Here is a 26,653-nt window from a genome sequence, read left to right as displayed (position 1 = left end):
GCAAATAATAAATTACTTGAAAGAGTAATTCTATGACAGAGAAATAGAACACACACAATCAGCACTTTCCTTTTACACCAGAGAATGGAAGTCTCTAACAGCAGATAAGCTGGAATCAAAAAATCAATCAAATCTGGGCCCTACAGGGGGTAAGAGTTAGGATGCCTCATGTCTGGAATTGACTCTTGAAAATGAATAATGCACTATGGAAAATTTTAGAAAACTGTTACACAGAGGTTTAATTACAGTTTTGGCAACTTAATCTGGGACACTATAGTACCATGTGTAGTAAAGAAAACAGGTATTCCAATTCAGTTTCAATATCACATCCCCAGAGCTACAGCTGAGTACCACGGATGGAAATCTCACCTGCCATCCCAAAGTTAAGTTGTGGCATTTCTTCACTTTTGGTTACTTTCCTTGGGCTTGGTAAGTCTTTTGCAGAGTCTGATGCAATAGCCCATAGCTTTTTCCTGTTTGTAACACTGGATGCCTGGGTTTTCACAGGTTTGTTGGTTGTGGGGCACCACTTGTACCCTGGGTTTGCTTTCATAAATGCATCCTTGTACTAGAAAAGAAAACAGAAATTATCAATCATGACATCATTCTCTACACAGGGCAAACAGAGCACACTGTTAAGAGGATTTAATACAGTAACCACTCCTTAAATATCTTGATTTTTGTAACAGTTTAATAACATGCTTAGAGTCCAAACACCAACACAATATGCTAAGAAGAAGCATTAAGATAAGGAGATGTGTATCTAAAAAGTGGGTTTTCTCTTTCCTCTCCTGAGGGTCTATTACCTAGAGCAGCCTGAAGTTCTGATCCTGCAAACTGCTCCCCAGTGCTTGTATGCTCACGCTCTGAGAAAAAGATACTTGAATTCTTTGCAGGTTTACTTTCTAGTTTGAATTAAATACAAACACTCATTTAACAATAAATGCAGCATAATGCCTTAACTCGTGCTCATTCTTCTCTATTTTAGAATATTTGAGTATATACTTTCCTAAACCAGGCACCAAAAATGAATTGCAACCAGGATAATGTCATATTCAGTATCTTGTGATAACATCATCCCAGTGTTCCTTCCAACATGTACCATGCTGTATGACTGCATAAAACAAACTGTGACCATTTAAAACATTCTTTGGCCTTGAGCAGCCAGCACACATCTCAGTTGTTTGCTGTGTTTTTGGTATGAGGCAGCAAAACCACAAAAAGGAAACCAAACCACACATGGGCAGTGGGGGAAAGGGTCTGGATCCGTTTGGGGGGTAGGGGAAAGGACCAGGATCTATTTTATTCACAAAACAAAACACCTACATCTTCCAAGAATTTTACTGCCCACATTAAACCAAGATTTTTGAACGTTAACAAAAGAAAGACCACATTTCAGTATTTTACACGTGTTGCTATGCGAGGTTGAGAACTGGCAAATCAGAGGAACATGCCACACATTCCAGCTGCAGATGTTTGCCTAACAACTGATAGGGGTGTGCAGCACTTGCTGCTGTGGGAGCCTGCCCAGCCAGTACCAGTGCTCGGGGCAGGGAGAAGGAACCTCTCAGGGACAGCACACCACCAAAAGAGTGGCTTTGTGCTTGGAAGCACATGGCAGGGCAGATGCAGAAGTTTCTTCTCTGATTACACAGTCCCACTCATGGCACAGAGAAGCACCTGTGTTTCACACACATGCATGCACAGAAACATTGGGAGGAAAACAACATCCCTTGGGCATCAAATACATAAATAGCACTGAAAGCTTGTCCTCTGCTAGAGCCACTACAGTGTTTTCCCAGCTCAAGAGTCTGCTTGTGGCAGGGTCACCACTGCACATGCAGTGCTTTCTTCCTTTTCTGTCTTCACCTTTGAGCTGCCACTTGCTACCTCCAGACCGTAACACAGATAAAAACGTTCTGGTTTACAAGAAACACACAGCGCTGCCTGAACCCTGCTGTGGGAAGCCCTGTATTTATAGAAATGGCTATAAATAATAAAAATCTGCAGGGATCACTGACCCACATACGTGCTGTGTTTTCTGAATAGGGTGTATGTATTAAATCTGCCAAGTATGGACTGCGACACTGCTCACCTCACTCCTTTTCCCTTTCCCTCAGTTTGCTTGGGAGCTCAGTACAGCACAAAAATAGCCTGGTGGAGGGAAGGGATAGGAAGGGGAGGGTAAGGGAAGAGGAGGAAAGGAAATACACGACGAAGCAGCTTTGCCTTCTATTGTTAAAGCCACAGCCCACTCACAAATCATGTTTCCAGCCTGCAGAGTGAAAAGCACAGTCGCTAGCAGTGAGCTACATAAGCTCTTCATATCAGCAATGCTGCTTTGAGTAATTGAATTATTCTATTGAGTAATTTGACAAGCCGACAGGCTGCCCATCAAATGAGAACTAGGATGCGTGCCATTTGTGAGACGAGGCTGCAATGAGCTTTTAATCAGTTTTCAACAAGAGCAATTCAAGTGAGCTGGTATAGTAATGTCTTTTTTTTTTCTCTGCAAAGCCAAGATGTGAACATTAACTGCAGTTTCTGAGGGCAAGGGAGCAAACTGAGGGAGGAAAACTCATTGGAACGGTTCAGTTTCAATACACAAGATAAAAAAAAGAGAAAATTTAAGAACCTAAAACAATATCCAAGAAGGACTTTACATAAATGCCTGTAGGGCCTTGATCCAAATCTTAAAACTTTTTCAGTATTGACTTTTGTGATTACTAGACCAAGGCCTAAAACAGAGATATAGATTTTGCTTACCGGGTCATGAGAAGATAACTTTAATGAGCTACACAGTAACAAGAAAAGGAGTAAGACAATCATGTAATCTATTGCTTTGCTCTCTTTCACCAATTATGCAGTAAAGCAACTTAACACATCCAATCTAAGCATATGTCTAAAATTGATTTAAAAAACCCCAAAACACAGGCAACCAAACCAAAAGAAAACCACAAAAACCCAACCCAAACGTAAGTACCTAACCTGGGATGCAAAGACACCACCTTGCTTTCCACAACAAATGGCCCAGCAGAGTCATGTTCTGAAGTTTCAGGTAAGAAATAGAACAAGATGTGTTTGTGGGATTGGTTTGATGCCTTATTTCTGTTTTGTAAAAGCCTGGAGAATGTTGTGTTATGTAGCAGGACCAGCGCCACTTCAGAACTGAAGTTAAAACTCCCCAAGTTGCTTTCATCACCAAATAAAAAAAGATTTACTTCCTCTACTTGTGGTAGGAACAGGAGCTCACAAGTGGATTTCAGCTACACCCCAGGCTAGCTGTTAGCACGTGTTTAATTTTAAATGTATGCTATTAAATGTCACATGAATCTCAGAGACCTGCCATTAAAAAAAAACTCCCCAGAAAATAACTGCACTCCGTTTTTCACTCCTGAAGGATGCAGGGTTCTCATTACACACTTTACAGTCCGTAAGTCAGCCAGAGGACTTGCCAAAATGCAAGCTGGTGCATATTTATGAGTGGCCAGATGAATTTCCCTCAGTGAAGGAAAATGCTGAAACATACACCAACACTCCTGGTTCCTTTTTGAGTATGTATCAACAACTGGGCTTATATCCTAGACAGTGGAACTTTCAAATTTAAGCTGGTCTAGGAAGTCTGCAGGGTAGAAATAGAAAACTTACTAATAAAGTGATGCCAGCAAAAGCAGACATCAAGCTCTGCAGGTGCAGCACCAGGTCTCCAGGGCAGTTGTTGCTACAAGAGACCATAAACCACAAGATGGAAAATAGAAGGAGTGTAGGGACAGTTTTTCCAGATAATTAAGGTACCCCAAAGTGCAGACAGGTACATTATGGGATTTTACACAATGCCTGAATGAACTAGAGACCTGATGAGCCTCTCAGGGAGTCAGGGACAGATGTCCATCTACTAGGAAAACTACTCATAATTCCAGCCAGCAAAAAGGTGCCTCACTATCTTCCAAAATCTTGCATACAGCTAGACATATGTAAGTAAATATACAAGTGCCTTTACATGCATGCTGCTGAGGTAATATCACTGCTAGTAGAAAGCAGGCAAGAAACTGAAAGCTTCTTGCATGGCACATGATCTAGCCCAAATAATTTTGGGAGCTATAGCAATGAGTAATAAAGAAACATTCTAGAGACTGCAGAAGAGCAGGGACCACTTCTGTAAGGCCCACATGTATCTCTGCAGGAGTGGTTTGGATGCTCAGGGTATACTTTGTAGGGAGAGCAGATATGATAGAGGGTTCTCTGGGAGATGTGTGTCCTGCCAGGACACTGGCTACAGGCTGCACAGTGAAATATGGAAGTCAAAGGACACTGAAAAGCTGCATTTAAGCAACAGAAGATTACTCACTGAATCTTAAATCTCAGTGAGCTTATATAGGCACCCAAACAGAAGACCATTGGTACAATGGTATTTTTATCTTCTTTCAAAGACACTCACCTTGATTTTTAAATAATTTCTCTTTAGGGAAAAGGAAAGTTCCAACAGGTGGTTCTCACTACAGTTGACACTGACCTCTTTTTGACAGTCTCAGCAGTAAGCCTCCCTACAGGTGAACCTGTTCAACCTGCTCTACGTGAACCTGCTTAAGCAGTGGGTTGGACAAGATGATCTCCAGAGCCCCCTTCCAACCCCAACCATTCTGTGGTCCTGTGAAAAGCAAGTGTTACAATAAAATGATCGATCCATGCAGACAGAATAGGCTTGTTGGTGAAGGAGGCCCAAATGGATTCAACAGCACACTATAGCTGGTAATTACTGCTGTAACATACACTGTTTAAAGAATAAAAATGATATGCTATCTCTCCTCTAGTTTTCATTCTTAGAACTACTTACAATGACGTAAACTACTTAGATTTATTGTTCTGCTTTGACGCTGAATATTCAATTTCTTCTTCATGCCAAAAAAACAATCACTACAAGAACAATGATTTCGACAACAATATGATTAACAGTTTCAGATCTGTCACTTCATACAGAAGTTCCGCAATTATTTTCCTTCTTAATGAACAAGTTTCCTTCAGCAAGACAAAAGGCTAAGAAAAACAGTCACACTGGGTTTGTTTCTTCCAAAACTTATTTCTTTATTCTCATCTTTCTCTGCATCTGTACTGAATCTTTTAATTGCCCTTTCTCCAGATGTTTATAGAAATATCACTAATTCACAAGCGGGAATGCAGAATGAAACTGGAATGGTTGGACAAAGCTGAGACTTAAATGTTTCAATACTGTGCCACAGATGAGGAACTACAGAGTTTCTACAGACACTGCTTAAAAAAGGACCAACCATGTTAAACACTTTGCTCTTCTTGTGGACCTTTACATGAGCTTACTAAACAGACAGACCTTACAGCTTGTTAACAGTACTGACATCTTCAGATCCCAGGGCAGGCAGGGTAATAGTTTTCCCAATGATTTCACAGCTATCTGCACTTCCCACAGTGTGCTAGCATACTCAACAAAGGAGAGAGATGTTTTTCCTGCTCACTGGTGTTCCTTTATTTTTATTACGATTTAATTCAAATTCTGTACCACAATCTGTATCATACAGGTAACCACAGGGATCTGTTTTGGGGTAAGGTTATCAGCCTAAGTAATTTGCTGTGTTTTTCTCACTCTACTATCAATAACCACAGCCTTTCTGAAAACAGCTTATCAAGAAAGCTATTTCTTAAAAAGGCCCATTTGAATTTTAAGTTGACATAAAGACACGTTGTGAAATAGGGGGATAAATCTCCTTTCCTTGCTCCTGGTTAACAGACTCTGATTAGGCACTGCTCTCTGACTTGGTATTGGTCTCACCAAATCTTGCTTCATCAGAAACTGGTTAATGGGAAATGTACTTCAAGAAGCACTAGTAATTTTTTAATTCATTAGCATCAAAGGTAAAAAGGGACTACATTTCTTGACTGTGCCATTGGTTTGGTCCACCATAGCTGGCATCACTGATAGAGAATAAACAGCTAAGTACTCTTAGTCAGCTGACACGGAACAGTATGTTAGTGCTTACAATGGCCACTATCCTCATGTTAATGCTTGTACAGAAGAAATTATCAGGCCATACAATCACAAAGTGCATATAATTATAGCAATGACTACCGGAACCAAGTTAGTTTGTGTACACAGACCAACTGCTTTCCATTATGGTCCAAAGGATCAAGTCAATTAAAGCAAGAACAGCAGCTGCTCTGGGCACCATAATCCCATGGTGAAGCTGAGGAACAGAGGGAAGAGAAAGATCCCACAGAAAACATTTAATACACAGAGAAAAAGAAGACAAATATGTAATGAACTCCCTTTACATCCACCATTCAGACAGAACGTACCTCCTTGGCCATGTCAGTGTATTTCTGTTTTTCTTTTGGATCTAGAACAGACCACCAATCTGCCAAGATCTTGGTTGCGCCACGATTATCGAGGCGAGGGTGCTCTTTCCGCACGAGCGAGCGGTGGCGTTTGCAGAACAAGAGAAACGCGTTCATTGGTCGGCGAGCTCGTTGCTCTGAGGACTCATCGTCTTCAGTCTCATCAGCATCCTGCTCTAAACCATCAGGGCCAAGGAGCGGCACCTGGCAGAACCGAAAGGGAAGGGGGGTAAGCTCAGTTAGCCGCGTTTCGCACAAAGGCTGAGACGGTGTGCGCTGCATGGGACTCGGGGAGAGGCACGTGGGCACACACAGCTGCCTCCAAAGGCCAACCGTTCCATCCAGACAGCGTGCAGAGTTCTACATCAAACCTCCTCACCTGATGGTCCCAGGTTCATTCATCGTCTGCAAGACTTAGCGCTGACTTCCAAGTGGAAAACTTGCTAAGCTCAGGACCATTCTCTACTAACAGTCCTAAAGGGGCTGGAGGAACAAGATCTACTCTCCTTCTGACAATGTAGAAATCATCTTAGTGGGACGAGGCAAGCAGAACTACCTTGGACCTTGATTATTCATGTTTGCAACCGCAGAGCGCACAAGGAGGAACAGGTAATAGTTTGCTTGTTTGTCAGTTTTTTACCATCTCCTGCTGGTCACTGCTCACCCTGTGAGCAGCACAGCAGTGCAGCCACAACAAAACTGCCCAGCAGAGGCAGAGGGCAAATCTCAACAGAATACACTGCCAAAATGTGCTCTCTCCATACCATTCCTACAAGGGACGAGCCACAGAACTTACTGCACGAGACAGAAATCCACCTCCTACCTAACTACGATGCTGCTATTTTATACCATGTTGTGAAAGGACCTGTAAGATCAACAGAAAGCACCATCAGAGAATCAGGCTCTTGCTTATCCTTGTCAAAGTCACCCTCTCTTATCAGTGTACAACTCAAGGCAGTCTCCTCAGCACTGACGTTGCCATTGCTGCCTTAGAAAGGCACCAAGGAGATACAGATATGAATGTCATCCACATGATGGAATCATCACATCTGCATGAACACTTCCCACCTCTTGCTTCAGAGAATGACTCTAACTGGAAAAGTGTGAGGTGCCACATGGTATTCAAAAAGGGCAAGGTCAGCATTACTGAACAATACCAAAATGCCAAGTGTCAAACCAGAGAGAATTACTTCCACCGTGCACTCAGTACTCTGGAGGATAAGTTCAATTTCACATGCAAAGATAGTAAAATCTGCAGACAGCTTTTTCCTTCTTTTTCCCTCTTAATCTTTGTAGGTTTCATCTTTAACAAAGAATGAAAACTTTTAGTTTGGTATGATCTTCAAAGCTACTAGAAGCAGATACCAAGCACAAGCCAACGTCACATTTAAAATAAGCAATAAAAAAAAATAGAACATCAAAAACCCACTTTAAGCAATCAAGATTAGGATGTGCAATACATTATTAAAACAAAGCAGATAAAACTATTCCAGTCTACAAAAATTTGTCCACTATTTTAAAGGCATGATTAACAACTCACTTTCTTGTGTCACTACCTGCCTTTACAGCCTTATAGGCACCACATCGGATCACTTTTTATTGGCTGTGTTTCTTCACAGAAGAGAACAAGACAACACAAAATGAAAAAGACAGCTAGGGAGAATCCAATCCAGCATTAACCATCTTGGGTCAAAGCATCCAATTAAATCTACCTTATCAATATCTTCCTCTTCTTCTTCCTCTTCCTCCTCTTCAGAGAAGTCAAGGAGTTTCTTGGCAAGCAGGGGATGCCACTGAAGACACTTCCTTTTTGGTCGCTTCCCAGTTCCTTCACCTTCTGTTGAGTGATCCTTATTCCTACTACTGCCTTTCATTACTGTGACCTGTCATGCAAAAATATTGATAAATTCATAACAAACCCTTAGGTACAAATGACCATCAAACCAGTGGCAAATATATGAGGTACCAATGCAAGACTCTCAGAATTTTCTGTCAAGGTATTAGATAGAGATTTACTCTAATTATCAACATAAGCATGGATGTACTTTTTGCACTCTTAACACTTTCACATAAAGCCTAGAGTAACTAGCAAATTTAAGAGCATGAAGTAAGAATGCCAGCTGATCCAGCTCTCAAATGTCCCTGTCTGAAGAATGGCAGAGAAGTCCTTCACTAGCTACGTGAGCGAGAGACTCCATAGTTCTTTTATACATCTATCCATTGCAGCTTTTCATATTTTGCCACTGCAAATGTCAGTGTCAGGACATCCCTCTCTCTCACAGTGGAACATATCACCAGCCACTTGTGTTAATCATGCACTTATATACACTAATGTTGATACAGAGCCCCAGCCCCATGATACTATGAGCTAGGATTTGTCCAGTGCCATTAAAAGGTGTGATAGGGAAATCTGAGTCCCTAAGAGAAGTGAATTTGAATACACAGATTTGAATCAAACAACCAGAGACAATTATGCTGACATTTCCAAAGTACTGCACAGGAAACAAAAAGCCATGTGCTGAGCCAAGTGCACGCAGAAGACAAATTGTATTTAGTTATGTGTATGTCCTTATCTAAAAAACACCTCAGAACTACCTCTTAATAAAAATACATGCTCAACACATACATAGTATCTGTTTAAGGGTTGACTTAAGAGATGTGCTACCCAACTAAGGGACAAATTAATATATATATATAAAAACAAAACCAGCACATCACATCAAAGTACTGAAGTACACAGCAAGTGCTGCTGGCACCCAGTCTGGTCCCTTGTAGACTTCTGTTAGCATAGTGTAATATCAGTGGCAATCCTGACAGGAGCATGGCTAGCTTTCCAAGAAAACAACACAAACATCAAAATAAACTGAACTTAGGAGTGGTTAGCCAGCTACATCTTTATAAAGCCAATAAATGTGATGCAGTCTCACAGGAGTTTCTCACCAGCAGCATAAAGCAACTGCAATAAGCCCTGGTCCCATAGGCAAAGCCAGAAGAAGCTGTGTTGCTGACTCTCAGGAAAAGGGCACAGAAAGAATCAAACCTTGTAACTGCAAGGTCACAGTACATTTTGGGATGCTGCTTTCTGTGAGATGCCTGGTGCAACACTGATGTTTCAGCTTGCAGGGGCATATGAGAAAGCTGCCACACTTACACTCAGACCAGCTGCCCCAGCCACTGTGCCACCTCTGGGCAAATGCCCCACAAGAGCCATCTTGCACAGCTCCAGCCACATTCCTGCATTTAGTGAGCACTACTGCTGGTTTTGGATGATCTCTTCCAGGTATTTCTTGTTGGCTAACTCACTGGCATTTTGGAAATATGCCCTTGCTGGCACCCAAAAAGTGCATAAGCAGCTGCTTCCCCTGCAGACTTCAAGAGTGCAGAAAGATGAAGGACCATCAGACACTGCTTGCTGGAGGAACAACTCAAGCCTGAAGGAAGGAGGTTCACAAATTTTAACCTTTATTTCAAAACAGCATTTTCCTGGATGTATATTGAAGTTTGTAGATCTTCCCCACTTGCCAGCAGTACCTACCGCCCCAAATCATTACAGAAACCCTGTAACTTTGTCCCATTAAGTGACATACTTTGCTATCCAAATAATGCCACTTCTGCCTGGAAAACGTTTAAACTTTGATTTCATATCATGCACTCCTCTGTTCATTTTCTGTAGCCAACTCCTTTAGATTATAGGGAGTTTTATGCAGCACATAACCATGCATCATTTCACCTAAATTTTCATCCATGACTTGCAAAATAGATCCAAATACATGAACCGCTTTGTCTTAAAAAAAAAAAAAAAATTAAAGTGTGGAAAGCTAAGCCACAATCCAGTATCATGAACTGTATGTTTGAAATTGTTTTTATCCCGCTGTGACTCTGCCATGTACCACACTGCACTGTGCTCTGCATCCATCTCCCTTCCTAAAGTGCTGAACCACCATTTGCTTTTGTTAGGGGCATTCTCGGGCACGAATCAACAAAGCTGAGTTAATGTTCAAGCAGGAACCTCAGCTCCCGTGGGCAGCAGAGATTTGTTCAGAGATTGCTAAGTGATACAGATCTGCCTATTACTGCAGTCAATAAAGCATGTGGCCTATTTCTGAGCAGGATAAATACGCTACAGTGCAACAGGGAGAGCTGCTCCAGCCCTCACCACTCACTCGTGTACATGAACTAATCATATGGCTTCTGTCTACAATCAGTCCTAAGTATGATGAGTACTACTAGTAGCCTTCTACCTTGTTAGTGTGAAACTAAATTAACGTTTGAGAAGTTCTCCATCATCCTTTACAAAGCTCAGCTGAAGTCTCAGGGCTATTTCAACAGCAGCACTGCCTTTAGAGCTGGCACCTCTCTGCCTGCTGCCCTTTAAAAAAGATGAACAAGGGAAGACTTCAGAGGATTTAGGTCTCCATCACCCCCTAGACCCTGCCAATGCTCTGTGCAGAGCCGGGCAAGGCAGCACAGAGCCAGGCACCAGTCACCTTGCAAATCCCTAAGGGGCTCTCAGTACCTTACACCTCTTCACCACAGCTGAGCTCACAAATAATTTCTGTTTTCCTTGCATGAAGGCTAGGTATTAAACACTCATCACTGAAATAAATTAATCAAAGCTCATAAGTGTTAAAGTAAAAATGCACACTCTGTCACTATAGGACACGTGAAAGCACAACGTGAGCCACCTGCTATTTGCAAGGTAAAGAAGAAAGTTTATTTTCTGACTCCAACTTTTATACTTTTCCAAAGGTGATATTGGATTGGAGAGTGAATGGACCACCTCTCCAAAGACATTGGACAAACCTCTAGTATATTAAGTTTCTCTACCCCCATGAAGGAATGCAATACAGTATGTTGTTTATGTAAATTGTGTAGGAAAGTTTTCTAACAGAATGTAAACTCAGAAGGTTTTAGAAAATCTTAAGAATCAGAGCGACACACACTCAGTTTCAAGAATTCAAGGGACGTTCATGAGGTTGTTTTAATAAATTGTGAACCATTGTACAACACAGAGTCAGTCAGATCCTGGCTGTCACACGAACACCATTTACCACAGAAAAACACAGGCACTCTTTCTGCTTCATAAAGAATCTCTGCAATGGTCAACAACAAAACCCCTCCTGATTTTGACCCCACTGATGGCAGGACTGAGACAGACTTCAAACTTTATGTTTATTACATCATAGCCTGGAAATCCCTCACTTCTTAAGTATGTCAAGCTATGGACTTTACCCTCTGTGCCTGCTCTTTCCTCTAAAACAGGAAGTAATTCATAACGAACACATAAAATTATTTCCTTCCCCTTAAAGGGTGAGTCGTATCCTATTTTCACATACTTTTGCGTTTCCAAATCCTCTTTCCCCATATTTATTTATTCAGGTCCCTGTAAGTTCTGATCTACATTTCAGAGAGAGTTCAGAGACTTTTCAGAGACTTTATTTGTGGTGCACTTTCTGCTGATGCCCCTCAGTCAAATATAGGCTTGGCATAATGAAAAATGTTCTAATTCTTTATTACATCACATGACTTTTCCTGTTAAAAATGGATGACAACATAGTGTGGTAAACCTGTTTTCCTTTGGATTGCTTAATCTTTTATTTTACAATGCCCATGCATTAGGATCATTTTTGTCTCCTAATTGCTGATACATACACATACTCACATAATTATGAAAGAAATCTATTAAAAAAATTCAGACAAATGCAAATTACAGCTAACATGGACATGGACATTTTCCTTTTGGCAAGACACAGCAGAATGCCTGTGTGATTATGATGAAATGACAGTCAAAGTTTTACTGCCATTATTTACTTCTTGGACAGCAAAATATCAATGAAATCCAGTTACCTGACTCTTAGGATTCTATTTATTTATCTGATTTTTTTTTCCCCTTGACACATCGTCAATAACATGTTAGCTGCTTGTTTTACATGAGAGACTGGAAGTTGGCAGCCAGAAGCAAGCAAAAATACCACCTGTTTCTCTTTCAGGGATCCTCAAGTGCTGGCAAGCATCTCTACCTGCATGCTTTTAAAGAAAGAGCTGGAGTTGGACCCTACAAGAACTGTAGCACACATTTAAGCTTGGCAATTGAGAAGTCCACAGAAAGTCACTGAACAAGCCAAATCTTTGAGGGATTTGGGCTTAAAAGTAGAGAGGATACACAATACCTGAAGTGCAAAGTTTGCAATAACTGGAATTGATGAACCAGAACATTAAAAAAAGAATAATTTCTTCTACAGATATCAGTAGAAATATCATGTATCTTTTAAGGCAAATGTAATAGCTTTTAGAAGTTTACAAGAGTAAAAATTATTAAAACCAGGGAAAAAGATTTTACAAGTTACTTCTCAACTTAAGGATGACAAAAATGAAATGACAGCCACTAGGAAGAAAGTAGGAATATTTCAACAAGACAAGACAAAGGCATGGACAGCTTTCCTTAAAATAAGCCACATATGCTTTATAATGTCACTAGAGGATACCTGTCAAGGCTGACATTCATGATCCATTGACAGCAAGATACCTTTAGGGTGACACTCTTACTTTTAGTGCATATACAGATCAAACATTACAGAAATATTACACCAGTACAAAAAAATTAAGAATTTTCTTTTGTGTGTGTGTGTGTGTGTGTGTGTGTGTGTGCTGGCTGTCCTACTGGTCCAAGAAACACTAATCAAAGAATCACACTCTTCTTGGATGTCTTATAAATATGTATAGCTAATGGAGCTTCAGAGGAAAAAAAAAAATTTCCTTAATTAAAGAGGTGGATGGAGGGAAAGGGGAGAAAATGTTCAGCTTTTTACTGCCTCTGTTTCTATTTCAAATACATAACTGTTTACAAATTTTTGTTTTTTAAAGTGTTCATTAACAACAAGCATTTGATTACATTTGATAATGCTAAGTTCTGCTTTTCGGCTGTCTTCCTCTATTATTTATAAAACTTTATACACACAGGTGACCAAGTACTGATTCAGCAATACTAGTTTTGGTACTGTCTCATCCCAGTGTTGATCTGCCACTGAGAATGTTGCTTGTGCTAAATAAGCTACACTTGATAAACTACATCCACAAACACCAAAATCCTTATAAAGGTCTTCAAAAACAGCCAAGTGCTCTAAGGAACATCTTGTAATACAGGTTAGAGAGAAATATAAGACCTGCAAAAGCAGAACCCCATAGACTTGGATTGTGACTACCCTCCTGTTGGAAGATTCTTCATGGAACAACACCTGAGCTTCAGCAATTCTCATTTTCATGAGGACAGTGCAAATGAATTTCAGATTTCCTGCTACCTTAAAAGAAACCCTGTATTTCCTAGTGGCCAGCTGGACTCTTGGTTGACTCAATGAAGATTATTGACACAAAGGAGTAAAGGCAGAGTTTCAAGTGGATTTTCCCACACTTTCTGCTCTGTTTTACACATCTGAGTTCTCTACATGATAAAAACAAATGCTAATAGGGAAGAGAGAACTGAACTATGAAACTATGACACTAATAGCTTGTTGCTTTGGGGACTACTGAGTCAGTGACTTGAGCTGCTTCAATAAAGAAGCTGGAGACTGGGAAATGAGTTCTTGTTCTCAGCAGTCTAGTGGGCTGAAGAGGTATTTGAATTTTCACATGAAAGCAAAAGGAGATTGCTGGCTGGAAATTACACCTACACAAATACAAAGTGTTTTCTTTAAAAAAATAAGTTTCTTGTAGCTCTGGAATAAATGAACCAGATTATTTCTATAATGTAAGACAAAAACTAGTTGGCACTAACTGCTGACCAGTCAGTGAATATACTCTTTATTGCTTCACAGCAGAAAGCCATTAATGAGCTTTCTAATTTTCAGAGATGTGATGGTTTAATGGGGGACATGCTGAGACTCAATGTGGTCCTGCTTGCCAGTGGAGGTTTGGGAGAGACTGTCACCACATGAAACACTTAGCAACACAGCTACAAGTGTTAGTTAATTTTTAATGACATACTCTTCCATCTTCAGAAACGATTTTAAACTGCTCCTTATTCTCAAACTCAGGTATCAGTTGCTTGCTTTCTTTGTTCTCTAACACATAAAATTAAACCCCAAGATCATGGAAAAATATCAACAGCACTTTTTAATTTTTTTTTTTTAAAGTATCCATTTCATACCTGCCAAAGAGGAAGAAAAGCAACATATAACACAAGTCAATAAGAGTTTAAACTTCAACTCTACTCTTTCTCTTTTCCTTCAGACATGTAAAATAAGAAATATTTTCTTTGGCATTTTTTAAAGCAAAGAAATCAAGCAAGCTTTGTCTAGTATGAAAAACATTTTATATTAAACCACTGGATTCACTATAGCACCTTTTGCTTCTGTGAAGTGGCTCACTGGTGCCAATGAAGGGAAAGGACTGATGGAAGAGTTTGCCTTGCAGAAAAAGGTCTGGGGCTGCAAATCACTAACATCTTTACTCAAACAGAAGCATATTAACAGCAGCCTAGAGTCACTTAGGTAAAAGCAGCTGTCTGAAGACTCAGGTCTTAACCATATAATCATAACTTTTGCTGTCTTCAATCTAACTCATGGTAGGACATTTGCTATTGCAGGACTCATTTTAGACTTTGGCAGCTGCAAAGGCAGAAACACAAAAACCAGAAACCCATTAAGTCACAGGCTCCAGCTATGCTTAGTTCACCAAGCAAGGCTCCAGTGACACTCTTCTAGCCAAAATGTTTGGGTCATAAAGTACAGAAGACAAGCATTTGTTAGGGTGACATCCAGGTTTCTGGACACCAGGTGCTAACCAGCCCACGTGCCAAAGGGTCAGCAGCAGGTCTGCCATAACCCTGTGCACCTGCTGGGACAAGACACCTGGATTATCAGCCCAGCAACTTCCTTAGCCTGGAGCTCCTGGAGAGCAGGCAGGGGGTCCTGTCCTTGCCTGCTCTGTGCAGTGCTAATGCACAGAAACACAAACTGGGGAGCAGGGCAGGGCCTCCTGCAGATGTAGGTGAAGTCACTCACCCAGGGGAGGGACACACTGGGACACCTGAACTATCAAACCTGCCTCTGCTCCTAGATGAAGAAGATGTAAACCACAGAACCTGGAAATTCTGGCAATTCTTTTGCTCCAAAGCAGCATTTCCTTTTGCTTCTACATTTGCTGCCACAACAGGAGAAAGCACCGAGAAACCTGGAAAGGTGAGCAGAATAAATGCCTGGAATTCAAAACACAGAGGCAGCAGAGCCCAACCTACTTTGCAATACTTCCTCCCACAGAGGGGAGATAATAATAACAACTGCTTCAAAGCCCTCTACTGACACCAGAGTCATTTGTCAGCAGAGCACTTTTCATGGAATAGACTGTAAAGTGCAACCACCTCTCAGACAGGAGATGAGAGCTTGTCTGCAGAGCATCAGGAACCACAGCAACAGCACAATCCAAAAAACCACTAACTTTCAGCAGGGAAAGGGAGGGAGCACACCATGAAAAATTTGCTTTGTGTTCCTGTGTAAGCAAGATTACCTGAGCCTGCATGGGGAGCAGCTTTTCTAGAAAGGCAGATGTCATTACTGCATTTCCCATTATTTCAGTGTTGCAAAATGGAAGTCTTTGTGATTTGTCAACTCGATCATCAGCTAGCTGTCTTAGCTTTTGCAAGCCACTAAATGTTTAATCTCAGCATAAAGAGTTTTTAGGGCTAGTGAGCTCACAGGTAAGATGGCCACACGAAAAACTTAATGAATTTCAGTGCATGGACATTCTCATCAGATCATTCCCAGGAGGGCATCTGCAATTCAGCAACAGCTTCCTCCTGGAGGGCTTATCAGGTAAGAAATCAAAGTCAAATTGGAATTTTATGTGAACGAGAATGATGGCCTGGACTTCTGCTCAAAACCTTTGTAGGATGAGACCCTATGAATGAAAGAAAAAAAAAGTAAAGAAGTTCTACACTTGCCACTCCCAAAGCTCCGTTTTTATCTGTGATTAGCAGGCATACAAATTGCTGCAGGGTGCAGTCATGGCAGAAACACAGCCAAGTGCTTTTTACAGCACAGAGCAGCACAAAGAGGAGACATTCCTGCAGCAGACAGGGGAGGGGAGCACAGCTGAATGGTAAAATTGTTCAACACTCCTTTTCACCTCTTGTTGATTGTGTCCCAGTGTCTTCTGCAAAACCAGGACAGTGCAGCTGTGTCCACTGCTACTGTAACCCATTCTAAGGTTCACCATGTGCACAACAGAGCTTTCATAATAACATTCACTCATAATTACCACCAGTGTCAGGGGAACCATATACAGTTGCATGAGCAAATGAAAGAATTACTCCCTTAATACATATTTAATAGGCCATAAAATATCCCTGCACAACCCCATATTATACTTTGTCTACTTCTGCTCTCTTCAATTCAAGTGCAATAGGCTAAGGCAGTTGTCCAAACATTCCCTTGTACAGTTACTATCCACTACTCCTATGGAAGAAGAATCAAATTAATGGATACAGAAAGTATTTACTCGGCTCTGTGTACCTTCAATATAAAGCCCATAAATCATGGTAATATAACTCTTATGAAATGCAACTCTCAGAAACAAGAAGCAACCATAAAGAGGCTACACAAGAATTTCAAATAAAAGGGGCTTGTGCCATGTTCACTAACAGAAATACCACAAGACTGACTTGATAATAAATTCCGGGCTACTAAAATATTTTCTTTGTAATCAAATTGTCACAATCACCTTCCATCCTCTTCCCTTACCAAGAGGGGCAAGTGTACAAAGCCAAAAATGAGACGTGAACCCTTGTGAGTCTGTTTGCTGTATAAACCCCTCCCTACCAAACTCTGAGTTAATTTCCAAGCTATTGAGCATATTTAAAGCAGCAACACTTTGTCAAAATACAATGTATCTAACATTAGGCAGAACCCAAACAGGTAAACAGAATGCCAAAGAAGAGCAGAATTTTGCCAAAACAGATGCCTACAAATCTCTTATCCCAAACAAGAGGAAATGGCCTCAAGTTTAGATTGGAGGTAAGGAAAAAACTTCCCCACCAAAAGGGTTGTCAAGCTTTGGAACAGTTGATCTGGCTGAGTCACCATCTCAGGAGGTCTTTTGAAAGACATGTAGGTAGATGTGGCATTTAGGGATAATGGCCTTCAATGATCCTCAAGGTTTTTTCCTACCTAAACAATTCTGTGATGCCATTAAAAGTAAGTGGAAACCAAACTAATTTGCATACATTTATCAGTTATATTTGTATTTAACACCTTGCTAAAGGCAGCATTTTAAGACTCAGAAATGAGCTTTTAATTCAGACTAGATTCCTTAATGCAGAGGTTTAGTCTGATCACAGAAAGAAATACTAAAGCTAAAGGAACTTTAAAATTCTGGTTGCAGAAGTATCACTGTCTCAGAACTATGTGGATCCACATAAAAACCTTTTGAGTCTATGAACACTTGTAATGATTTTGAAAGCAGATGTATTATCTTAATACACAATTTTCAAGTGCCATCTAGTGGTTATTTTCTATTTCACTTTGGAATTTAAAAACAAACCTTCTCTTTTCCTTATCTTTAAATTTTTTAAAAGTTTGTTATTTCTATTATTTTATGATGTGAAAGATGTCAAGAGGACTGTGCAATGGTAAACAGATGCTTGAATTAAGCCTAACTTTGAGCATTCTGAGGAACTGAATTTGGGCCAGAAACAGCTAATTTCAGAACTAAAGAACTGAAAGAAAAAGGGGGAAAATTCCTCCAACCTTATCCATCTTATCCATGGAAAAAAGGCACAAATGTCAGTTCATTATATAGAGCTTTTTCAGTACAACTCAATAACTTCTTATCATGAGAAAATTCTGACTTGTTAGAAGTCTGTAAAGAACTAGGGTGTCAACTAAACACACAAGAAAATCCTGGAGGAAAAAAAGCATGTTCTAAGCATTCCTCACACTGGATAAAGCCCAAAATCCCCAGTGCTGTATCAGAAATTTCGGTTTTACACTCAACCCAACCTGCGATATCACACAAGCCCTAAACTTAAAATACTCAGCAAAATCTGACTGCTTAACATATTAGTCTCATAATGGCAACAATTACTTCGTGTTTCCTGTGTCCCATCTCAAATATCCTCTCATTCTCCAAGTATAAGGAATTGGGCAGGTATCCCAAAAAATGGCCATATGTGCACATGCAGCAGTGTGCCCAAGATAGCATCAAACCAGCCGTGCATACCATGAAGACAACCTGGGTGAAACATTCAGAGTATATCAAATCCCAAACTTAATATCTATGGAAAGACATGTATATGTGCTTCCATTCCACCTGGAATTTTGTGGAAGACTGTGTCAGACAGCCAATCAATCAAGGAAAGCATCTGGGCTTCATCACAATGAACCTCAGAGAGCCTAAAGATACGATGTTTCTATTTCTGTAATATACTTCCACAGAGCTACAGTACCATATAAATAATACTGTGCCCACCTATGGCTATAGAAAAAGTATTAGAACTCGTAGCGTGACACAGAGCCAAAGTTAAAAACATACCATAACCAAACATCATCTTTGTTTTTATTCTACTGAAAGACTTGTTAGCTGTGGCAGAAACAAATTTTCTGGGGAAAAAAAGTAAGAACGCATCAATCTTATTAATTCTGTCTTGAATTCAAAGCACTTTAATAAAAGGTGTGAACATTGCTATCTTCCTGACTTTTGCAGTTTAGAAAGAGTCTGTAACAGAGACAAAAAAATCTTAGGCAAAAGGTCAGAAACAAATTCATAGTCAAACTGGGAAGAGAGCTTTTAACTCTGATCCCAGTCCATGCTCCCTTCTGCTGTCTCTCCCTTCCAGAAAACAAAGAAACTGAAAAGAAAACTTTCACATTCAGCAACCTTTCTGTGTACAATCACAGAGACATTACACATGCCCAGCAAGGCACACTTTGGACGCAGCTCCAGGTGGGCATCCCTGTGGAGCTCAGAGGATGCAGTGGAGGGACAGGCAGCTTCCAAAGAAAGGCTCAGCAGTCTCTGTTGTTGGGTCTCAAGGCAGTTTATTGTGAGTTATCTAAAAGATTTTCTTCTTGAGCTGCTGTGGTTTGCTCACAGCTCAGGCAGAGGCACACACACACCCTGACATCCTCTCTGACTCCGACTGCTTCTTCTCTCCCCACCCAGGGCTGCTGCTGTCTTCTATATGGGACATTACGTGTTACATGTTTACAGTTTTTCCCAATGCCTATTACCTATATTAAATGGTGCTTTTCTATCTTTTATATGGTACATTACATGATAAATGTTTATAGTTTTTCCCCAATGCCTATTACCTATATAAAATGATGCCTCTCTACTCTAAACCAATCTGTGAGTGCCAACATCACCAAGAACATGGAGGTGAGGAAGAAGAAAGAGGGAGGACAGGGCAGGCCCAAATCCCAAATCCATCTTAAAACTTCTGACCCCCATGTACAAAACCAAACCCCCCGCTGTACAGCACTCAAAAATTCTTCCATCTACTTTGTGACTATTTCTACTCTAATATCGAAACTTTTGTGACTTCTTGTCCTTCCTGCAAGGTTGGTAAATCATTCCATGGTTCAAACCCAAAATCACAGCTGTTTCCAGCTGCCTGCCAGGGTCTCAAATGCCTCTGACCTGGGCCTGGAACCTCCAAAAATGTCTGAGGGACGTTTTGAGTTCCGACACTGTCCCTGCACCCCACAGCCCCTGCCCAGCCCTTGGGGAGCAGCACAGCCTCGCCGAGCCAGCGGTGCCATCCCCATCCCACCATGGCAATGCCAGCACGGAGCTCGCTGGGCAGCCCCTTGTGCTTGTGCTGTCCCATGGACAGGCTGGGCCATTCCTCACTGGAGATCCCAGCCCTGGCTCCCACAACCCCTCACACACACCACGGAACCTCCCTGATCCCAGCTCATCCAGCCTCAGTACAATAACCCACCTAAGGCTCCTGGAAAATTTACAGCACAGGGCAACTACCCCACGGCAAGTGGATAATAAGCAACACAAAGATCTGGAGATGCAGGAAATCATAAAGCTGCCCCTGAACACAAGACCAGGGCAACATATATGCAATGCCTGAAAGGGAAAAAAATATTACGTAACACACAGATGAAAGGAATAAACAATGTTACTTAAAAAGCCGTCAGAAGGTAGAATGCTATTTTATTCCATGTATAACCTCAAAAAGGCAGCCTCAGCTATTTAGCACATTAAACTCCCTTTTAAACACCTATCAAAATAATCAAAATAATTTGAAGTTCCATAGTTCCATTATCCCGTTGCCTAAATCACTGTACTCGGCTAGTTCACTTAATCCACTAAAAGGGCACAGAAATTTTGGCCTACACTGCTTCAAGTTCTTTCTAGGATGAGAGTACTTTGTGTACTCCCTCAGGTGCATCTCCTCTAAGAGCCCATGTGTTAAAATGATACGAGACAAGTTAGCAAAGCAGTTCCCCCAGGATACTACACAACACCAGTAAGACTACTGCTCTTTTTGCCAGTGAAATGTGAGCTAAAATTCTGCATGGAGATTTACAGTACTTCACTTGATGGAAAAGGTCTAAAGATCAAACCCACACAGCTTTTAAAATTTTTAAAAAGTCATTTTACTTTCATACCACAATTTTAAAAATTGCTTTAATTGAGAGCTACATATGTAGCTACAGTATGAGCTAGAAAGCCTTATATAGTGGCAAACTATGTGTAAGTGAGAAGGCCCATATTTCTTTGATGGCAATTCACTCTAGCATTATGGCCACATTCTCCTGAAGCTCTGTGGATACTGAGTATGAATAATTTCAAATTCCTGAAGAAAACAAGCTACCAAGAAAATGTGCTCTTTGCCAAGGAGGTAGCTTGATGCTGGAAGACATTTCAGAATTTTTCCCTAACAATCTTTCAAATAAGCTTTGAACTACACCATCAGAAGTAAGCAGGGCTGTAGACAATGCTCCCATTCTCAAGCCATATGCATGCTCATATGCAAAAATGCATCACCACCTCGAGTTCTGCTGAACATAACAGTCTCTTTTAAGGAGAAAGAGACTTGGCTTATTTTTAATTCATAGAAAGACAATCACAGGATTCAGCAATGTCCACTTCTAAAAATCTAAAGCTAGAAATGTGACATGAGCTGCATGTGAAATATTTAAGGGAAAAAAATACTTTTGCATTGTTCCTCTTATAAAGCCATAATCTAGTTATTCATTTTCATGCACTAACAAACCATTATTTCAAGAAAAGGGCAATATCAAATACTAAATTGAGCAGCTGGGGGTCTCCAGTCCTGCTCAAGGAAGTCCTAGCTTCAAAGCTGAACCACACTGCTCGGGACCCCACTCAGGGATAGAGAATCCTCTTTCACCTCTCTCACAATGGAGGGTATTTTTCCTTATGCTCAACCCAAATTTCCCCACCTGAAATGTCTGCAATCACCTCATGCCTGTCCTTTCACTAGATTCCTCTAAAAGGAGTCTAGGTCTCTCTTCATAATGATCCTACAGATAGTTGGAGTCAACTGGCTCATCCCCTCAGCCTTCTCAGGTGAAACACAAGGAGTTCTCACAGCTTTTCCTGGTACATCATTGTGCTCTGACCCAACCTCTGGAGTGGTCCTCAACAGTGCTCCCTACATCCCTCTGTATGGATGCTCATCTCACAAGCTCAGAGCATGAAAACCCTTCTCTCAACCTGCTGCCTACACTCCTGCTCACACAGCCCAGCCTGCAGTTTGCTTTTGTGGCTACAAAGTCTTGCTGTTGAATTCTAGTCAACTTACAGCCCAGGTCTTCTCTGCAAAGCTGCTTTCTGCCTTTCTTTTTGTTCAACTTCTTGTGTTCCTGCTAGCCTTCATCAGCTTTCTCAAGTTCCCTGAATGGCAGCTCCTGTAATTCACTACCTCCACCAATTTTGTGTCACCTTTGATGTGCTGAGAGTACACTCCAACTTGTCATTTGTACCACCAATGAAAATATGAAACACTGGCACCAGCCTCAGCCCCCAAGGAACACCGCCAGTAACTCTCTGCCAGTTCAATGCTGGCTCAGCCAATTTTTCACAAACTGCAACTCTACCCAATAATCCATCTAGAGGGAATTCAGTTTGGCTACAGGGATGCTAATGAAAGTGTCAAAAAACTTGGTACCATCAAAGTAAACAAGGTCCTCTGCTCTCCCTTTGCCAACATCTTTCTCTCTCCATCACTTCTTCACACTCAGGAAGAGTTTGCCCATGGTAAAAAATTCATGTTTGGCTGCTTCCTGTCCTCTTGCTCTTCATGTGCCTAGAAGTGACTTCCAGGAGGACCAGTGCTGCAGTAGCTCAGTGACCAAGCTGAGGTCAGTCTGCTGTTTCCCAGATGTTTCTCAGTGCCTTAGAGCACAGTGAAACACCTCAGAGTCTGATTTCTTCTGCCTGTATGATCCACAAGAATGATAACCCTGTTTCATTTGACCTGTGGTGACATGAGATTACAACCATGCTACCTGTTTGCCAGCAATTCCAAATGCAGAAGAGCTGGAAATACTGGTATCTGAAGAACAAGCAGCACAACTAGTTTGCCTCAACCCTTCCTGTCTCTTTCAAGAAGCTATCCAATGCTACAGACCAAAGTTTGCAAACACCTCTGCCCCACTTTAAAAAAAAGATAAAATTAAAAATCCATGAAATCTAAACATGGCAAGGTATTTTAATTGTGTTTGAAAATATGAGTTCAATTTAGTCCAAGCTTTTCTTTACATTTTTTCATTTTTAAAAAGCTTAGTTTTCAATAGGGGGAAGAACAAGAAGTTACTGTGATTCTGAGGCAAGCTCTAAAAAAACCTCAGCAAGCAAGAGAACAAGAGGAAGCAAGTGAGCTTCCTTATCAAATAATGTGTGGCACCCAATGAACAAAATCTAAAATCCAGATGTCTGCCATCCAGGGAGGTCTGCAGTAGACATGTTATTCACAAATCTGTTGTTCTAGGCTCAAGGGTTTAAACACAAACCAATTTTCCCTGAAAGTTTAGGTCCCTGATGAGGTGGTAATCAACTGGACAACCAACCACACATAATTTACTCACAAAAACTTACCAGAAACAGTGAAGATTGCAAAGGATGTCAATAAGCTTTGACAGCACTTTCCAATCAAATTTTTAAAATAACTTGCTCTGTTTACCACAGTTTGCAGTTTGGGAGAAAACAGGTAGAAGGCCTTTGCAATACTTTGCCATAGGATACATTAATTTGGCAGCAATCTCTGGGGCACACAGGTCTTTCACAAGCCTTGAAAGGTGACACAAAAAATCTCAGTGCAAGACACTCGTCAGCCCACTCAAGAATCAAACACCTGAAATCATCTGAGACAGTTCCTTCCATGAGTAGTCTAGATTGGCACTGAAACCTCTGCAGGAAGCAGGGAGAGATTTTTCTTTTCGTTTTGGAGAGATTTTAACTGGAGTGGCACTTTGGAACACCAAAAGCTCTCAAACATGGCTGTGGATCCTTGCTTATTAAAGGTTGGGCCCTTAACAAAGCCCTCTCAGAATGGGTGGATTTCATGCATATGTGAACTCAAACACATCCCCATCATTAAGCAGCAACTCAGAAACACTGAGTGGACCTTTGTCTTCATCTTCTGATGCCATTCACAATGCAATACTCCTCACAATGCTGGACCATTTTTGTAATTTAATAAACAAATTAAAAAAAACAAAAATCCCATTAATGAAAAGTTTTTAAAATATGAGCCAACAAACCACAACTCATTTAGACTCTCATCACTCTTAAAAAAAAACATCTCCATGTGTATCCAACATTTTCAAAAGACTGGGGAAACAGATGGGTTTCTCCTGAATATTCTGGGTATCAATGATGGCAGGGTTCTGTACACAAGCACATACTTGTTCTGCAGCTTACTATTCCCTGTGCTCCTGGAATGAGTACATCCTACCACCTATGGTCATTATCTATGACCTGAGTTCCTCTGCTGACGTAAACTGCAATGCTGTGGCAAAGGAAAGAAGCAGACTTAACTGTGCATGTGCCAGGTTATTTGATCAACCCCACCTTCTTCACATACTATATGAACTCAGAGGAGAGACTCCTTTAGTTCAGTGGGTTCTGTATTAATATTAATTAATTCTATATTAGTATTAATGTTAACACTGTCCTGAATTCTTACTATTTGGGATGTTAATGAAGTTACAAGTTAACACTGCAGACAGCTTAAAAATTTCCTCCAGATAGGAAAATTTTTCCTCTGGAACATGAAAAGTGGAAGATGAACTCACACGTCTGCGCTTCAACATCTTTTCTGTTTTCATTGCATCAGATTAAATGACTCATCCCAATCCACAACTAAAACTGGATTTGTGAAAACTGGCTCTTGGTAACTCTTTCTGATGTTGGCATTAAATACCTCAGTTTGCTTTATATCACAGTTAAATTATGACAAGTCAAACATTTGACTAAAGCTTAGGAAGTGCAAATGAGTTCTCATCATTGTAAATATTCTCAGTACAAGGGCAAAGTCAGCTCACAGGAAAAAGTACACCACTTCCACAGTCAATTATCTTTAATTCACACTTCCAGTGCACAGACCTGTCCCTGCAGGAGAAATCCAGAGACATAAGACAGCAAAGGCAGAGTCCTAAAATGTAAAGGCAAAGTATTCAATATAAAACATTTACACACTGAATATTTTCTTGAAAAGAAGGATGACTCAGGACCACCCATAGCAGCAACAGCAACTTCCAATGCAACACAACCTGCCAGAAGGATGATTAAAGAAAAAAAGCAAAAGAAAAAGAACTGCAGGAAAACATTTGATGTAGGCATTCCTAGGAAACACTGAGGTCTGGAAAGAGAGCACTAACACATAAAACACAGGTTCCCTCTGCTGCCAAGTCCCATGGTCTGTGATTCAGCTCTCTGAGTGCATATGAAGATGTGTGAGTGAATATGAGAAGTATGGAAAACATCTGCCTTTTGATTTGGGGGTTTGTTGTTGTCAGTTATTCTTTTTTAATAATGCCTTGTACACCTCAAAATACCAAGTAAAACTGTAAACTGAAGAGCTGTAGTCAAAAACAAAGTAGAGGATATTGGCCTGTACGATTTGTTAGATCTCCTTTTGGCAAGATTTTCTGGAGAACCCCCAAGAAAGTACCAGAAGCCCATAAATACAGAAAGGAGAAGTTCTCTTAGCAAAATGGATTATCTAAACTTTGGGTTCTCATTTTGCCTTTATTATTACCTATTTAAAACTCACATTTCTTAACCAACAGTCAAAGAAGAAGTGACTTCATGAAAAAAACTCCAACAGTCTGGCTCCAGCTGGGTGGTGAAAACTGCTCCTGTAGTTCTCCAGCAGAGAAAAACCAAAACCTCCAGCCAACATAAAAAAGCCACTTCACAAGTAAGCTACACCTCAAACAAGACTGGAGAGTTAAGATTACAGGTAGGCTTTATAGGTTTTATCTTCCTATCTTTATAACCACAGAGAGACAAAGATGGAAATATTGTTTTACTCAGTTCTTTTGATCACTACTGGGAATCTTTGCTGATTGTTTAACACATACAGAATGGAGTACTTGTGAATGCCTCCAAACTCTTAATGAGCTTTACAAAGTGTATTATTATGCTTATGCAGATATTCCTAGATGGAAATACAGATATAGGTTTAGACAAGATATATCTACATCTAACTATGTATACATGTCAGGTCATAAACCCAAGGTTTTACATCCAGCTGCTCTGCTATAGGAGAAGTGGCAGCTGTGCCCGCAGACTAGTCAAAATATAGTTTACTGAAATGAAACTATCAACACAAAACTATTCATGTAAAAAGAATAATTGCTGATGAAATCCCTTCCTCTACATTTAAGGAATTAATATCTTTGAATAGAGGGGAATTTTCAATTTTTTTCTGTTGAGGGGTACAGCAATGTCATTGAAGTTTATCTTTTTAATAACAATTTGCTGTGCAGTCAGTTTTCAATTAAGAAATTGATCATGTCCAAGTAATTGTAAGTGATACAATGAAATCAAAGATCACAGGACAGTTCCTCTTTGCTGTAAATTCGGTTTACTCAAATGCGGCAAATCTGCTTTCAGTTTTTCTTGAAACCTGATCAGACTCCCTTTTCTGTTTGTATTAGGAACCACAGCAGAGAGATTTAAACTACAGAGCAGAACAGTAACAGCCACCTTCCACCTTTTCACTTTCCTGCAGGGAACTCACTTGTTGCAGAAGGAGAACTATTTGCCCGTCAAACTTTGCCTTGCTCAGAACATTCACCCATCACCTGGA

At 40.6% G+C, this 26,653-nt stretch overlaps 1 protein-coding gene across 11 annotated transcripts in view; it reads right to left on the bottom strand.

The window, feature by feature from the left end:
* The window catches only part of BBX (BBX high mobility group box domain containing), a 151,891-nt gene that overhangs the window by 66,671 nt on the left and 58,567 nt on the right, over positions 1-26,653 (bottom strand). For all 11 annotated transcript variants that reach the window (XM_021542416.2, XM_021542421.2, XM_021542417.3 and 8 more), the window contains 3 exons: positions 8,076-8,246; positions 6,325-6,567; positions 370-568 (listed from right to left, as the gene is read on the bottom strand). In XM_021542416.2, the coding sequence (XP_021398091.2) occupies positions 370-568; positions 6,325-6,567; positions 8,076-8,237 (604 nt within the window). In that variant the 5' untranslated portion in view covers positions 8,238-8,246. The remainder of the gene's footprint in view (positions 1-369; positions 569-6,324; positions 6,568-8,075; positions 8,247-26,653) is intronic.

Source organism: Lonchura striata, chromosome 2 (genome assembly GCF_046129695.1).
Source record: "Lonchura striata isolate bLonStr1 chromosome 2, bLonStr1.mat, whole genome shotgun sequence".
Classification (NCBI taxonomy): domain Eukaryota; kingdom Metazoa; phylum Chordata; class Aves; order Passeriformes; family Estrildidae; genus Lonchura; species Lonchura striata.
This window is presented reverse-complemented; position numbering and strand designations above follow the sequence as displayed.